Source organism: Orcinus orca, chromosome 7 (assembly GCF_937001465.1).
Source record: "Orcinus orca chromosome 7, mOrcOrc1.1, whole genome shotgun sequence".
NCBI lineage: Eukaryota > Metazoa > Chordata > Mammalia > Artiodactyla > Delphinidae > Orcinus > Orcinus orca.
In genome coordinates this window covers 62,629,575-62,646,990 of record NC_064565.1, presented here as the reverse complement: position 1 = coordinate 62,646,990, position 17,416 = coordinate 62,629,575, and the positions used below count along the sequence as shown (strand labels likewise).

At 40.6% G+C, this 17,416-nt stretch overlaps 1 protein-coding gene across 4 annotated transcripts in view; it reads left to right on the top strand.

The window, feature by feature from the left end:
* CHN1 (chimerin 1) overlaps positions 1–13,064 on the top strand; it is a 176,452-nt gene extending 163,388 nt beyond the window's left edge. For all 4 annotated transcript variants that reach the window (XM_004267333.3, XM_049712783.1, XM_033423608.2 and 1 more), the window contains 4 exons: positions 599–676; positions 4,285–4,422; positions 10,635–10,740; positions 12,158–13,064. In XM_004267333.3, coding sequence (XP_004267381.1) covers positions 599–676; positions 4,285–4,422; positions 10,635–10,740; positions 12,158–12,329 — 494 coding nt within the window. In that variant the 3' untranslated portion in view covers positions 12,330–13,064. The remainder of the gene's footprint in view (positions 1–598; positions 677–4,284; positions 4,423–10,634; positions 10,741–12,157) is intronic.
* The last annotated feature ends 4,352 nt before the right edge of the window (positions 13,065–17,416 follow it).

The following is a 17,416-nucleotide window of genomic DNA, read 5'->3' as shown; positions in this document are numbered from 1 at the left end:
GATAATTAACCAGCATGATTTCAAGGTACATTTAACCAGTTATAAGAAATATGCTTAAAATATATTTATGGTTGATGCTTCCTGTCTGTAAAAGTTGATATGTAGGTACCAATTCATTTTTCAGTTTTTATATTTTTTCTTAGGTCCAAAAAGCAAAGGTATAAATGCTCTGTTTAAAACTATCCTAGGCCAAAAAACCAAAAACCAGAACTGCATGCACCCTAATTATTCTTTGCCACTTGGGAAAAACTGCTATATGCCTATTAATATAGTTTATCTTAGTCTTCCATTATGTAAAAGAATTTATGGTGTAAAGGGGGTGATGAAATAATTTCCCTTAAGACCTAAGGTATTTGATCTAGTTAGACAAAATGATGAGCCAAATTACAGATATTCAAGTCACAGTAGGTCAGAATTAAAGAACTGTGAGTGAAATGGTTTTATTTTAGGAGAAAAGTGCGAAGAGGTTTCTAAACATGTATATTTCATCATTCTTCCTGACACATTACTTCCCCAGCCTAAAGTATGAGAAGTTAAAATTTGAAGAAGAGGCATAATCCCAAAGAAACTAATTAGCTTCCCTGCTTTATTTCTACAGGTCTTAATTCTGAAGGACTGTACCGAGTCTCAGGATTTAGTGACCTAATTGAAGATGTCAAGATGGCTTTTGACAGAGGTGTGTTTTCCAGCAGGTTCATTAACTTAGGACAATAATTCTCTGCCAAAAAAGGCACAATTTCTTATGTTATTCTTTCCATTATTTTTCTTTATTCTTTTCATTATTTTAAATCATTAATGATTATTATGCCAAATGAAAAGACTTAGCTTATAATTTTTATTATTTTTTGTATTAGTTGTAAGTATTAAACTGTTAAATTTCAGGGGGAGAAATAAGCATAGAATTTAACTGTATTACCAACGTTTGAGTATCCAAGCCTGGTCCACGTTCACCAAAATGTATACATAGCAGTTAAATTTACCAAGAACCATGGAGAAAACAGTGGAGGTGGATGTAGGGGAGGGAATCTAAGTCATTGCAGATCTCAGATTTTCCAGGTTTGCGGTGGCCCACCTAACTCTGCCTGCCATGCATGCCTCCCCGGCATCTCGTTATCAAAGTCTGAGCTCATGTCAGGGCAGGAATCTGAGAGGAACTGGGGACCTTCTGGCATCAGACCTCCCACTGTGGGAGGAAGGACCCGGCCAAAGAAGAGCTCAATGGGACTTCTTTTCTTTTAACTAACGTTGAAATTAAGGTTTGTTGCCATGGTTCTCCAATTTGTCTTTGTTTTGAGCACTGGAGTAGGTGGTACCAAGGAACTGTAAACTTGAATACAGGAAGTGAAACAGAATAGGAGTTGTGATTGTAAAGAGCCTCTTTCCTTTGCAAGTACAAATTTCTAGTTCCATTACACTCCCCTCCCATCACAGACTTCTTACAGCCAACAGAGACAGAAGACAAAATAAATGAGATATTATTACCAACCCAGTAGGAGGAAATCTAGGTCAGCCCACATATTTGATAAGATTGAAGAAAATGACATGAAGTAATGGCATCAGGAACAACCCTGAATCTATGCCAGATTGAATGTTAGGCATTTCTTTTTCTCTGAAAGGTAGCAACTGAGCATGTCCATTCCCAGCCACTGGCCATGGGAGATTTTCCATATAATCCCTCCTCTCCTGCCCCTGCCCATAGTTTCCCTGTTAACATCTCTCATTCATACAGTACATCTGTTATAATTGATGAGCCAACACTGATACCTTATTATTGACTAAAGTCAATAGTTTACATTAAAGTTCACTTTTTATGTTGTACAGTTCTGTGGTTTTTGGCAAATGCATAACATCATGTATCCACCATCACAGTGTCATACAGAACTTCCACCACCATAAAAATCTCTACATTCTACCTGTTCTTTCCCTTCCTCCCCTGAACTCCTGGCAACCACTGATCTTTTTACTGACTCCATAGCTTTGCCGTTTCCATAATATCATATAGTTGGAATCATACAGTATGTAATTTTTTCAGGCCAGCTTCTTTTACTTGGCAACACGTATTTAAAGTTCCTCCGTGTCTTTTCATGGCTTGAGAGCTCATTTGTTTTTATCACTGAATAATATTCCTTTGTCTGGTTGTACCACAGTTTCTCTGTTTACTAATTGAAAGACCATCTTGCTTCCATTTTTGTTGGCAATTATGAATAAAGCTGCTGTAAACATTTGTGTGCAGGTTTTTGTGTGGACAAAAGTTTTCAGCTCCTTCGGGTAAATACCAAGGAGTGTGATTTCTGGATTATATGGTAAGCATTTGTTTAGCTTTGCAAGAACCGGTCTGTCTTCCGAAGTGGCAGTTCTACTTTGCATTCCCACCAGCAACCAAAGAGAGTTCCTGTGGCTCCCCATCCTTGCCAGCATTTGGCGTTATCAGTGTTCTGGATTCGAGCCATTCTAACAGCTGTGTAGGAAAGAAGTTGCTTTTTTTTTTTTGACATTTATCATGGTTTATGTTATTTTTGAATACGTTTGCTTTTTTTTTAACATCTTTATTGGAGTATAATTGTTTTACAATGGTGTGTTAGTTTCTGCTGTATAACAAAGTGAACCAGCTATACATATACATATATCCCCATATCCCCTTCCTCTTTTTTTTTTTTTTTTTTTTTTTTTTGCAGTATGCGGGCCTCTCACTGTTGTGGCCTCTCCTGTTGCGGAGCACAGGCTCCAGACGCGCAGGCTCAGCGGCCATGGCTCACGGGCCCAGCCGCTCTGTGGCATGTGCGATCTTCCCAGACCGGGGCACGAACCCGTGTCCCCTGCATCGGCAGGCGGACTCTTCAACCACTGTGCCACCAGGGAAGCCCTCCCCTCCCTCTTGCGTCTCCCTCCCACCCTCCCTATCCCATCCCTCTAGGTGGTCACAAAGCACCAAGCTGATCTCCCTGTGCTGTGCATCTGCTTCCCACTAGCTATCTATTTTACATTTGGTAGTGTATATTGATACAGCCACTATGGAGAACAGTATGGAGTTTCCTTAAAAAACTAAAAACAGAACTACCATACGACCCAGTAATCCCACTTCTGGGCATATACCCTGAGAAAACCATAATTCAAAAAGAGTCATGCACCACAATGTCATTGCAGCTCTGTTTACAATAGCCAGGACATGGAAGCAACCTAAGTGTCCATCGACATATGAATGGATAAAGAAGATGGGGCACATATATACAGTGGAATATTACTCAGCCATAAAAAGAAATGAAATTGAGTTATTTGTAGTGAGGTGGATGGACCCAGATACTGTCATACAGAGTGAAGTAAGTCAGAAAGAGAAAAACAAATACTGTATGCTAACACATATATATGGAATCTAAAAAAAAAAAAAAAAATGTTTCTGAAGAACCTAGGGGCAGGAGAGGAATAAAGACGCAGACGTAGAGAATGGACTTGAGGACACAGGGAGGGGGAAGGGTAAGCTGGGACAAAGTGAGAGAGTGGCATGGACATATATCACTACCAAATATAAGAGGCTGCTTTTTAATCATTAAAAATCTTTCATAAGCTAAATGGAATAAAAGAAAGCTAGTATAAGATCTAGCTCAGAGTAGACGCTAATTAAGTCTTTAGTAGATGAAAATTCAGCTGTTTTAACAAAGTACTAAGTGCAGGGGGAGGGCAGAAGGGGCCACCCTGAAAGAATGCCAGCTTTGCTTGAGAGTCATAAGGCCCAGCAACTCTAAAATTTCCTCTATTTTGTAATTTTTTTCTCTTGTTATATCAACACTCTAAAGTTTTGTTTTGCTTTTTCACTTCTCACTACCTCTCCTACCCACAGGGCTCAGGCAAGATCTAACGTTAGGCCTGGGAACCTGGGGTGAATCAAAGGTGGCCTCTTGTGCTGGGTCTTTTTTAAGTTTGGAGGACCTCAGTTGTTATTTTTCACATTCTCTGTGTTTATTTTAAAAAGGAAAAAAAAGCAACCCCACATTATTCCCGTAGGAATTCTCAAGTACTCATGCAATTTAAAAATATTTCTGTTAACCTCAGTCATCTCCTACTTTTCCCCTCCATCATTAAACATGGAAAAATGAGTAACCTCAGAATATAAAATTCAAAAAAATAGATTGTCTTTCACAGAAAAATATATATATGTTTCAGCACAGTGAATTTGATGTTACACTGAAGCATTGCTCATCTTTAAAAACAGTGTACAAAAAAATGTTATTTGTTAAAAGTGCTATGAATCCAGATATTTACTTCTGTTTCTTTTAACATCCTTCAAAGATGGTGAGAAAGCAGATATTTCTGTGAACATGTATGAAGATATCAACATTATCACTGGTGCACTGAAACTGTACTTCAGAGATTTACCAATTCCACTCATCACATACGACGCCTACCCTAAGTTTATAGAGTCTGCCAGTAAGTATGAAGGCGTGCATTTGTAACCTGGCAAATCGCCTCTTCTTGGTAATCACATCTCCTGTTTTTTCTGCTGAGTATCTTGAATGCATTTTATGAAATATTTCTCCCTGGCCTCTCTCCATGGCTAATACACTCACAAGAATTTTGAACTCTTCTCTAACATAGGTTGTTTATGACTTCTACCATCAGAAGCATCTTTGCAATGTATTTTCCAAAGTAAGGCTTATACCAGTTCTCCTAGATATGGACCAGTACTTTTGTAAAATAAGATAAAAATAACTAGAGAAATAAAATTGAAAAAACAAGACCAACTATTTGTTATTAGATTCAGCAAGTGTGAAAATTACTCTGTCAGAATGCTATAAAATATATAAATTCTTACTCTCAATTTCTGTCCTTATCCTGTGACAGGCCATTAATAAGCAGTTTGCAAACTGGCACGGGTTCATAGATTATACTTTAAGGAGCACTATTTTAGATCAAAAAGTTATTTTTTAAGTTTTAGTTAAGATGAAAATGAGAAAAAACAAAGGCTCATTTGCCAAATTTTATTTATGGGGCAAAAATCCTACCTGTAACTTACACTTGTTTTTTTAAAGAAGGGAATTCTTAACAGATTTTAAGTGTTGGCATTACCATTTTTTAGAAAAGATAGGCTATTTCTGTCATTTACTTTTCTCTCTTAAAAACCATATGCTGTGTTAATCTTTAAATAATAACATCACTTCCTGAGTAACTCTGATTTGCTTTCTGATTATGAAATTTCACAAGTACAAACTTGCTTTGTTCTAACTTTCAGTTTCTCCTTCAGAGCTTGTGTTGAGAATTTTTGTGGTTAGTTCCATGGAGCCCTGATTTCTCGCGCGTCAGCTCAAGCTCTCACGTAGAGAACAGCTGTGAGAATTACACTGGTTTTTACAAACGTTCATGTTAGAAGCCTGAAAAGACTCTAGATCTCTTCCATGGGAATTGGGGATTCAGGGCAGATCATGAAAATTTTCTCAGGGAGCTTACGGGTTCTTCTTTGGTGGGGCAGAGGTTTCCTCCCCAGAGAGATAAGTCAGATCGCCACTAACCTGGAAGGCACTTGACATACACCTGTATCGCAAAGGGCTGCTCAGACCTCAGTTTGCTCTGACCCCCGGCACAACTCGGGGGGCTCCATTGGATGGTGTTCCTGCCCCCTGTTGCTTGCTAGTAAAATTGAAACTCAGCTCTGTGGCTACCCCAAGGGCATCCGATTAGCACAGGACAGAGCCAGGATTCAAACCCCGGGTATGAACGCTACACAACCCCTTTATCTACTTAGAAGAAAAATGTAAGCACTCCTTACGGATTTTAAGGCCTTTTGCCCCACACCCCCAAACTACCTCACCTTCTTTCCCCACACCCACCTGAGTTGCTGAGGACAATCTCCCCTCTTTATTATTCTTCCAAAGCATTTGTCACTGTTCTTGGGTTTGTGTCTGAAACAGCCCTCCGGTGTGAAATCAGCAAGCCCCCTTATGTCACCCCTCAGAGAGCTCTTGAAAGCACATCATAAGAAAGAAACTTTCCTAAATCAAGGTAGAAATTCCGTTTCCTTCTAATATAAAACTGTTTCGATGTGTGACATCAAAAACCCTGGCATAATACTTACACACAATATAAACGTTTACTGTACGTGTTTGATACTGATATCAAAAAGTTTGCGGAACACTGTGTCCTTGTAACATGTCTTTCCTAGTAGTAGAGTCTGTTTTATTCTTTAGATGCATAGATATAGCCATTCTCTTATCTGTGTAAGCAGATAAGGAAGATGAGTGAAGCTAAGATTTATAGAGCACATACTAGGTGTCAGGAATGGTGCTAGGCACTTTACACCCATGATGTTGTTTTAGAAGAAATGAGATGTTACAGGTATAAGTAAATTGTCCAGGGACACATGGTGAGAGGAGGTGGCCCTGGCATTCAAACCCATATCTGTCAAAGCCGTGCTGTCTCCACTCTACACACAGCCTGGCTCGCCTGATGGAACAGGGTACAAAAGGCTTCAAGATAGGAGGGGAGGGGCGGAACCCTTTCCAAACAAAGGACAGGGCTAGCTCACCCCTCCCGATGAGCTTTTTGTATCTCAGAACTTTTTTGTATCTCAGCCACTAAAACAACTGGGGCCGTGTTTTTCAGGTCTCAGGTGTCTGGCATTTATTAGCAGCCCCTGCCAACAAAAAAATCAGAGTTTGTGTTAAAGCTTTCTCCTGCAAAGGCTGTTTGAGCTCTGCTCGTGCAGCCTCCCTTGGAGAAGCTGCTGGGTGAAAGCTGGAAGGGAGTAGTGGCAGGAAATGAAGAAAAGGATTCAAGGGTGGAGGAGGCCAGGGCAACCCAACCAAAATCTTGAAGAGCTTCATGATCCCCTGGAAACTCACTTATGAACCACCTAGAAGCCTTGGTCTACCCAGCACTTCTTCCTCATTCCCTCTCCCCAGTGAAGAAATTGGTGTCCTACAGTACAAAGGCCCAGAAGACAGATGCTTCTCACAGGCCGTGCTCAATAACCCAGCATGCACGGAGGCTTCCCAACCAGCATGGAAACAGCACTGCCACAGTTGAGCTCCTGGTCAGGCTGAATGCAGAAACCTTCCTCTGGCCAAGGAGTCTAAGAGCTCTTTCCAGAAGATCTTAGAAAAGCTACATGACTCAGTCAGTGTGTAACCTTGAGCGAGTCAGATCAACTCAGAGAGAAAACCCAGAGTTCTTTGTCCTCAGCAACTTAAAATGTCCTGAAGAGAAGCCTGGTAGCTTGCAGAGTTTCCCCTCAGCTCTGCCACTGATTCACCCCTTTTGCTTGCCTAAGTTTTATTCTTTTTGTATTTGAGTTTCTCTGTAAAGAGTTAGACACTACATTCTTTCAAAGAGCTTGTAACTAGATCTGATGCAGATTCAGAGCGCTCATTTCCTGCCCTCACAACGTCCACATCCCCAAATCCTCCAGACCTTCCCTGGACCTCGCAGCCATAGGCTGCCTTTCTCCCCTGGATTCCCATTGCGCTGGCTGGGCTTCTTTCACAGCCTTGTTCCTTCCTGCCAAAGTTATAGTCATGTCTCGTCTTCCCTAGTAGACTGTAACTTCCTCAGAGGCAGGGGTCCTCTCCTGTTTGTTTTCCCTCAGTGCCCAGTCACGTAATAGGTGCTCAAAAATATTTGTTGAGTCAACATAATTTTATATTAAGAACCGTAGAATCTTAGAGTTTTTAGATACTCTAAGGGGTCACATAACTAGACTTTCTTCTACAACAAATTCTTTTTTAAATACCCTGTAACTGCAAGATCACTGCTTCTCTAGGCGGCCCGTCCGCTGGTAGACAGATGTCCACTGACAGATGCGCAGGGAAATCTGCCTGCTTTTAACTCCCTCCCATTGGCGGTAGTGCCAGTGTCACCCTCTCCCCCATGCAAGCCTTTCGTATACTTGAACAACTGATGGTGGCCATTCATCTCAGAGTACCTTCCACTGTGTCTGTCTCGCTCTTAAATTATGCTGTGGTTTTCTTAAGGCTAAAGATTTGTGTTCTCTGAAGAATTGATCATGGGCAAGACTCTTCTAAGTGGGGAAAAAGGAGAAATGAATTCCAGGGAAGAATTTTTGTCAACTTAACATCCATATATTCAAATGCATTTTGTCATATGTTCCCAAATTTATAGCTCCAGTCTGGACCTCTCCCTAAACCCCAGATCAGTCCACAGTCGGTATGTTCACTTGGATGCCTGAAGGACATCTCAGACAGAACTCTTGACCTTCCCCCCAGACCTCCTCCGTCCGTGATCTTCCCCATCTCAGTTGATTGAGGCTCCATCCTTCCAATTGCCTAAGCCCAAACCTTGGCTCATTCTTGATTATTCTCTTTTTCATACATCCCTCATCAAGAAACCCTCTGGACTCTACCCTCAAAATATACCCAGAATCCAGCAACTTCTTACCACCTTCACTGCCACCACCTGGTCTAAACGAGCGTCATTCCTCACCTGGATTTTTGTAATCACGACCAGAGTGGTCTTTCTGTTTTCACTCTTGCCCTTCCGTAGCCTGTTTCCCACGTAGCAGCCAGAGGAGCAATACTGTGAAAAGTGTACGTCAGATCCTGACCCTCCCTCATGCAGAACCTTCCCATTTCTCTCCGTAAATGCCGTGTTCTTAGACTAGCCCACAGCACCTGCCGTGATAAAGTGCCCTGTTACCTCTCTGACCTCACCCCCATCTGCTCCTCTCTGCTCAGCTTCCTGCAGCCACACTTGTCTCCTCGCTTCTCCTCAGACATGACAGGCACACCCTCCCCTCGGAACCATGGCTCAGATGTCCCTCTGCCTGGAACCATCTTCACCCAGATCTCCATGGGTTGCATTCCCTCCCTCCCTCCCTCAAAGTCTGTACACGAGACTTTCATTCTCATTAAGGTCTATCCTGACCATCCCATGTAATACTGCACGCTCGCAGCCCTCCCAGTGTTTCTTACCCTGCTGTTTTCTGCGTAGCGCTCATTCTAATCTAGTATAAACTGTAAGATAGAATATTTATTGTCTATTGCCTCCAGTAGAAAGCTCTCTGTGAACAGGGAATTTTGTTTCTTTGCTAGGCCACCTACACTGTCCTTAATTTCACACTATCTCAAGAGTCTCCTTATAAAGATTAACTATAGAAGTGAAAAGGAGACTAAGTTACTCTTTTTTTCAATTTCCAGAATACTGTAGTTTCAAATTAATTAGTCCAATCATAAAAACTATAGCTAAGTAAAAAATAAATAGTTTTCTATAGTAAATGGAATTTTCTTCTGTTCATTCTAGAAAGTAAATGATTGGATTTCAGTATCTGAGATACTATTGCTGTGATGAATTGGCACTTCGAACCTTAATGCCCCATGGTTCAAAGACTATGCATTATTTACCATAGCAGAAGGCAAACAATACATTCTTTATTGCTAAGAAATGAACCAAGAACTCTGGGGAAGCTTTGGGCAGAAACTGTAAAATGGGCAAAGTTTCTTTGAATTAGAAAGCTTCGGTCACTGTTCACATTCTGAAATTTATCACATCTGCTCTGCCAATGCTAGGAACTTTTCACTTTCATCTTATATCAGTTTTTACCTGACTCCAGTACATTGCCGTTGAGTTGGTTTGTTTTATAAATTAGAAAGAGTAGGATTCTTGGTAATGTTGTATTCTGGTCAGATATGGCCTTCCAGCATCTCAAGGCTGCTAACCAACACTTAAAGGCAATTGCCCTGAAGCCCAGCGTTTAAAGGCACCCCATCTTCTTGACGTTTGGGTAGAAGCAGGAATGTGCTATGGTCCTCTTTTTGAGAGCATGAAATTCCGAAGATGTCTATTGTTTCTGAATATGTAAGTGATTGATGAATTAAACGCAGTCTGTGACCTCAAAGGAATGTGGTTTTTTTGGCCAAAACAGAACTAAAATATCCAAATGAAGATTGTCCCCCTCAAAGTTACACCTTTGTAAGAGTCACATTTATTTCAGGGGTCCTGTTGTCACTCAGAACGTTTGGAATTGCCTTCAAAGTCTGTACTGCATTCTTCTGAATATCTTAAGTAGAAGAATTGTGCTTTGAGCATAGAATTGACTTTTTTATATAACAAAATAATTTAAAACTAAGTCTAATGAATAAAGGAAGTAAATATTGGATGATACATTTCTTGGTCTACAAAGAAAAAAGCATGAATATCAATTAATAAAACTTTGGCAGGGGTTGCAGTGGGCACTGGGCTAGCATCGCTTGTATACCATTGCTGAAAGGAGATTTTCAAAATATTCTGAACAGTGCAACATTGTTTCAGTATGTCTGTAATGTTCTAAGATGACCTTATTTGAATATATGTTTTTATCCTTGCATATGTTATTATGTGTCTGAATTTTTTATAGTTACATCCTATACATCCAATATCCAATTTTCATATTTATCAGACTTTAGGACCCTCAAGTGAAAACACTAGGTGCTCTCCCCAAAAGTCCAAGTAAATGATATTGCCACATTGACACTAAACTTTTGGAAATCTGAGACTTGAACCTTAAAAATACTTTCCAAAGCTGTGGGCGAGGACCTGTGAGAAAGCACTTCTTGTCCGTTTTAGAAGATCACCACAAGAATAGAATTAAACGGGCCTTTTGTACCAGTTGTCTATTAAAGTTTCTCTCCTTGGTATTCATCTTGCTACCGTAGAAATTATGGACCCCGATGAGCAATTAGAAACCCTTCATGAAGCACTGAAACTGCTGCCGCCCGCTCACTGCGAAACCCTCCGGTATCTCATGGCGCATCTAAAGAGGCAAGTTCCCAACTCGGACGCTTATACTTGTACCACATCCACATGTTAAGAATCAAATGAAAGCAAAGGTGAAAGAAAGGACAAATGATCTATTGAATGAATGAATAAATACATAGGTATCTTGTCTTCTTGTGTAAAATCGCACACATTGAGAAGGAATGCTAAAAAAAATGCACTACAATACTGAGTGCAGACTTGATTCCCACATAAATGTATCCGCAGTTCAAATATATGTTCCAAATATGTTAGAAATACCAATATTCTGCCAAGGACATGCATTAATTTTTGTGGAAAGGGAAAAGGTTGCAGCTGTAAAGACACTAGTGTTAGTATAATAAAGCAACTTGCAAGGAAGCTCACTTGTGTCTTGCTCCAAAATAGGCACTTCAGACTTGGCATTTTAGATTATTGAATTAATGTTGCCAATATTGAAACCTGCTGTAAAAAGTGATGGAGTAAAATAAGGAGTAAAGAGAAGAATGGAAAATAAAATATTTCAGTTACTTCCGGTTGAATGTTTTAAAGTGATTGACGGTGATACAGCTTTATTTCCCCGCTTGGTCACCCTCCATCTCTCCCAGTTGAAGCAAGGTTTTTAAAATTATACGACCAAGTTTTAGTGGCTTTAGGATTTCCAACTATAGTACCAATCAGAAACCAAAAAACCCAGCAGAACTTGACATCTATTTTGTATGCCTTTAGGTGCGAGTTACCCAGAAGTGAATATTTAACTCACGGTGCTTTTAAGGATTTACATGGTTTCCCTCCTTAAAAGCACCATGAGTTAAAACTTTTTTTCACATGCTTCACTTGTAAATTCAAGTTTGCTGTGTATGTGGATGCAGTTAAGAACTCCACACTAAAACAAAGGAATAACTCTCAAATTATAGTCTCTGTGCCTTTTTTGTAGCAGTAAAAAGAATATAAATACACTCCCTGACGAGGTTGCTTAGCTTGAGCCATTTCCTATTAATATGGCTACCACTCTCTCCCTAACTACTCAATAAACCATTCAACTTGGCAAAAATGCTCTATAGGAAACAAGCTCTCGCCAAAGTGGAGGGAGAGCTGATGGAATTATCAAGATGACCCTGTCCCTTCTCTGTTTACAAACACACCCCTGCAGCTCTAGGCTGTGGCAGGCGAATCCACAAATAGAACTGACTCCACACAGGCCAGCACATCAACTCAGGCTTCAGCTCCAGTGATCGCCAGACGTTTAAATTATTTACTAACATCATTTACGTTAAGGAAAGTCAGTACTTTGAAGTTAAGGAGAAGTGCAGAGAAATAACCTAGCGAAAGAGCTGATCGGTGGGCACAAACCTTTACTGTGAATCTTTTGTTTTAGTGCTTCAGCACGCCAGAGACCCCCGTAGCCTACGTGAAGTCACCCTCCCTTCCTTGTATTTTTCAGAGTGACCCTTCACGAAAAGGAGAATCTGATGAATGCAGAGAACCTTGGGATTGTTTTCGGCCCAACCCTCATGAGATCTCCCGAACTAGACGCCATGGCTGCCCTGAACGATATACGATATCAGAGACTGGTGGTGGAGCTGCTTATCAAAAATGAAGACATTTTATTTTAAATTTTTAGTTTGAAGGAAAAAAGAAATGTTTTACTGATGAAGGAATGTTTTATAGTAATTTAATTGGCTCTTATAGCTGAATTATTTCTTGGTTAGAAGTTTGGGCATATAACCAGATTAAAATGAAGGAACTTCCCATTGTTTTCATAGCACTGCTCCGCTGTCCTTGTAAAACAGTGAACACATGCTTTCCAGTTCTAGTAGTCCTGGGTGTTTATCACGTTAAGAGAAACTCAAGCTAGTGCATGATTAGCCCCCTGTTTGGCAAGGGAACCCCACACAAAGGAGACACCAAGCCTGCGCCACCCCTTCGTCCTGGGTCGCCTGTGGTTGTAGTCCAGCATGTTTCACAGAGTAACTCTGTCGTGACTTTGCTTTTGGGTCCTGCGTCACTGGTTTCTGATGCTTCCATAAACATGCACACAAATGGAGAAACCAGCACCTCTGGCTGCCGCATCGCCATAGACTATAACATATGCCTGCTTTTCTCAAATGCTTTATTTCTGGTTTCTCTTAGTTCTTCTCTAGCATAGTACTTTCTTTCCAGCAAAAGCAAAATGTGTTTTCAGATTTGTTACTTTAGTAAATTATCTCTACCAATAAAAAAAGTACAACGCAGAGCGTTTTCTGTTAAATTATTATTGGTTTTCAGTTGTAATTTTGTGTTTTTATCTGGCATGCAGTTATTAATTTATTAAATTTGGCTTTTAGAAATCAAAAATATTGATAGCTCACTTTTTTCTCATGACTGAGAGTATTTGGAAAAATGTGTTTGGCCATTTATTTAATACTGAGTACACCCTCTCACCTCTTGTTTACTGTTGAAAGTTTTGCGTTGAGCTCCTAAAAAAATAATTTTAAACTGCTTAGAAATAGAATACCCGTTCATTGAATTTATTTTTCTTCTTGCATACTCTGGCAAAAATCTAGAATATTTTCTCAACTTTTTGGGGCAGTGGGGAGCGCAGGCAGGAGTTCCTTCTAGAGCCATCAGAAAAAGAAAAAGGGCTAACTAAAAAGAATGACTTTTAACGCTCGTGTTAAACTAAGCAACTAAGCCCGTGTGCCACAACTATTGAGCCTGCACTCTAGAGCCTGCAAGCCACAACTACTGAGCCCACATGCCACAACTACTGAAGCCTGCGCGCCTACAGCCCGTGCTCCACAACAAGAGAAGCCACTGCAGTGAGAAGCCTGTGCACCACAACAAAGAATAGCCCCAGCTCGAAACAGCTAAAGAAAGCCCACATGCAGCAACGAAGACCCAACACAGCCAAAAATAAATAAATAGGTAAATTTATTTGGGAAAAAAAAACTGAAAAAGTAATACAAGACACATTTCCATGTTTGCCATTTCGATCCTTAGTGCTTTCAAGACTGTCTCAAAGGGCTTCCCTGGTGGCACAGTAGTTGAGAGTCCGCCTGCCGATGCAGGGGACGCGAGTTCGTGTCCCAGTCTGGGAAGATCCCACATGCTGCGGAGCGGCTGGGCCCGTGAGCCATGGCCGCTGAGCCTGCGCGTTCGGAGCCTGTGCTCCGCAACAGGAGAGGCCACAGCAGCGAAAGGCCTGCGTGCCGCAGAAAAAAAAAAAAAGACTGTCTCAAAGATAACGGAAACTGACAGAAATACGGAGTTTTTCCATATTTTTACCCTTAGGCTATAGTAGGAAGTTGATCGTATGTTTTATTAATGTCTGTATTCAGAAAACTGTGGTGGTGCAGTTCATTACAGCTATCTCCTCAACCACATTCGCCTATATGAAAAATGTCACTGCACTAAGCAACATGGGATATATAGATTAATAAAGTACAGAGATTTGTTTTATATAATATAGACATTTTCTTTAAAATGGAGGTCACTGAAAAGCACTAAACACTAAGGGGATGCTTTTGACTCATGAAACACATTTGTCAGGGAAATCTGATCACATGGGTCTGTCCCTGGGTTAGGTACATCTGTTGAACTACTGCTACGTGCTTAGGACTGAAGTTCATTTTGTACAAAGTCCTTTTGAAGGAGAATTCAGTTGCCTTATTAGGATATAATCACCCTAATTTCTTCCTGAAACTAACAGATATGGTTTTTAGAGCAGCTACTTACTGGAATTACAGGTGTATCTGTATTCCAGGAGCAGCGCCTGATCATAGTACATAAGAAGCAGATGTTCAGATAAAATTCTGAGTAAGTCTTCAGACAAGGTTACTATTTACCAGGTTTGTGAACAAGTGCACTGGGCATGTTTTAAACAGATGGATGTGTAGTTCATTCCCCCAGGACGTGCGGATACAAATCACAGCTACGTCATCTGTGAGCACCTTTGGACTGGCGGGTGACACTTCTTGAAATGAAGGGACATTTTTCAGTCACTTAGGGAGGCTCTTACTCAATAATTTACCAGAGTCTTTTATACACATCTTTCTAAGACTACTTGGAGATTTCTCAAATCGTGACCTTTTATAAAATGAGGCAGAGGCTTCAACTTCCATCCCATCAGGAGCGGGAGAAGGGACCACCGAGCCGCTCCACCATCACCCACAGATTAGGCAGCCCTGCCGATCCTCCGCCCTGAACACAAAGTCCATTTCTTCTCAACTCTCTGTATATAGTTTTAAGGAAATTATTGAGAAACGGAAGATTTTCCCTTCTCTACATTCTTTGTTAGTTTTTAATGCCAGTTATACCAGCTGGCCAGAGGAAGTAGTTCTTCACTGAATTGAGATGAAAAACATGTCCCTAAATGGAAGAATGGGTATTTATCAAAATGTTCCTGGTTACTTAATGAGCTCAAATAGAAGGCCTCTGAATAAATTAGGTTCAGGGCTCCAACACTGTTCATTTTTAACAAAATATTTTAGAGTTTATAGTCCCAAACCTGATTATGTATTATTGGTGAGTCCACCTAAAAAGCCAAAAGTGTTTTTGCTTTTAATGCACCTTGGAAAAGCAGAATACTCCAAACTCTTCTCCCAACTATATATTTTTGTCGTTGGGAGGATAACTTCTTATGGAACTCTTAAAGCGTCTTAACTTCATGTGCCTGTAGCAACTGTACAGCATTCATTTGTCTCCTAGTGTTAAGTGAGAGGCGTTACTCTTATGAGCGGAAGTAGCCATGCTCTTCACATACATCATTACCGCACATCACACCTCCACTGGACACCGGGCGGCTCTGACCCTTGATCGGCATCCGTTGTGTGAGGATATAGAAGGCTGAGAGTAGTATAGCGTTGTCAGGGATCGGCCAGCGTCTCCAATTTTTAGCAATCTAGTTCTCACTTGCATTCTCTCAACAAGTGAAGCCCGGACCTGCATCCCGATAAATCCGCATGCCTCATTCCACACCCATTTCCTGCCTGCTCCCTCCCCACAGGCCAGGCACTGTGCTAGCCTGGGAACAAGGTCAGCTCCAGTTCTCAAGGAACTTACCAGATCATTTTGGCCTAGGGAAATTGGAATCCTGTCCTTTTCCTCACTGTCTTATTTCCTATGGGCCTCGGCACTAGCTGCCTATCCCTGTGAAGAGGGTGTGCAGTCTGGAATGGGACAACAGAGCATGAAAGGGCCCTGTCATGCCATCCTCTGCTGTGGATTCACTAGCCTCTAATTCCCCTGCATCACACAGAGCTCGGCAATGATGGTATCAGTCTACTGCAGCTGAGTGCACTTAGCTCATTTTGGCCAATTCCACGCACAGCTGGCAGTCTTTCTGGAAAAAGCTGTCTCAACCTGACAGCTCAGAGTCACCATTTATCTAAAACAGACTGTGACAGCCCTAGCATTTCCCAAATAGTAATGAAGGGAAAAAACTGAAGTTTTCTCTAGATTTTGTATAGTCAAGGACTTAGGTTATAACTAGTATACCAAATCCTATTTAAGACAAATTAGCAATTTTACTAGAAAAGGTTGTATTAATAATGCATTATAGATTCAAATATTTGTTGATTTCAACACATTCTTCCACCTTATCAAAGTCATTGGGGCCTCTCAGCAAATGCTTAAATACTTTTTAAAGTAAAATGATTTCACCAGTCTGGCATATCACAAAGGCATCTCGCATCAATTGATATTTCATGTGTTGAAACCAAAAATCAAGAAAGAGCTAAGCTAAAAATATGATTCATTCATCAACACACAGTGTAAGGAAACTCCTGGTTTATGAGGTTTTTTTGTTCTTTGCTGAAGAGAGACTATTTTAATATAGTCAGTAATAGCATATTTGACAATGTAAATTTTTTCCATTATTGCTTATTCCACAGGATAGCACAAAACAAGAAGTATAAGCACGTTGCTGACCGAGTTTCTGGAGCTCTGAAAGTGTTAGGGTGTGTATTGTTGTTCAGATACAGTCACGATTAATTGTAGCAGGTAACGTCAGCATGTGAAGCAAGATGCATTTCTAGTTCTGAAACATAACTACTTAACCGCCCATGTCACTGTGGTAACACAAAAAGCAGAGGAGGTAATGTTTAGAGATTAAAATGAAGAATATTAGCAAGAAGGGCCCTCCAGAGGTAAAATGTTGTAAACTTGGAATGTTCTGAAAACAGAAAAATCTTTTGATTTTCACTGTACCCATCTCAGACCAGTGAGTTTCCTCTGATGTGTCTGTAGGTAAAATGTGGCCCCAGGCTGGGGCTTGTCTGTGCAAAAAATCACGGCCTGGCCCGATATTTGGTTGCCTCTCCCTAGGAATGAACATTTCCCTAAGACAGTTTTTATTCTTACCAAAGAAAATTCATAGTTTTGAGGAATAATTTGCTCAAGTTTTTTTTTAAATAGTATCCAAACTATATGAGAGAGGAGATGATATGGGCATACAAAGATTAAGTTCAACTACATCAGTGCCAGCTCTGTCCCAAGATTCTAGGAACACTGTGACATCGAAAACATGGGAGGGAGTAAAAATGTAGAGCTTTAGAATGCACTTAAATTTGTTATCATCTTAAAGTAGACGTATAAATATAAGTTGTTTTATGTAAGCCTCATGGTAACTACAAAGCAAAAACCTATAGTAAATACACAAAAGATAAAGGAATCTAATCATACCACTGCAGAAAATCATCCAGTCACAGAGGAAGAGAGCAGG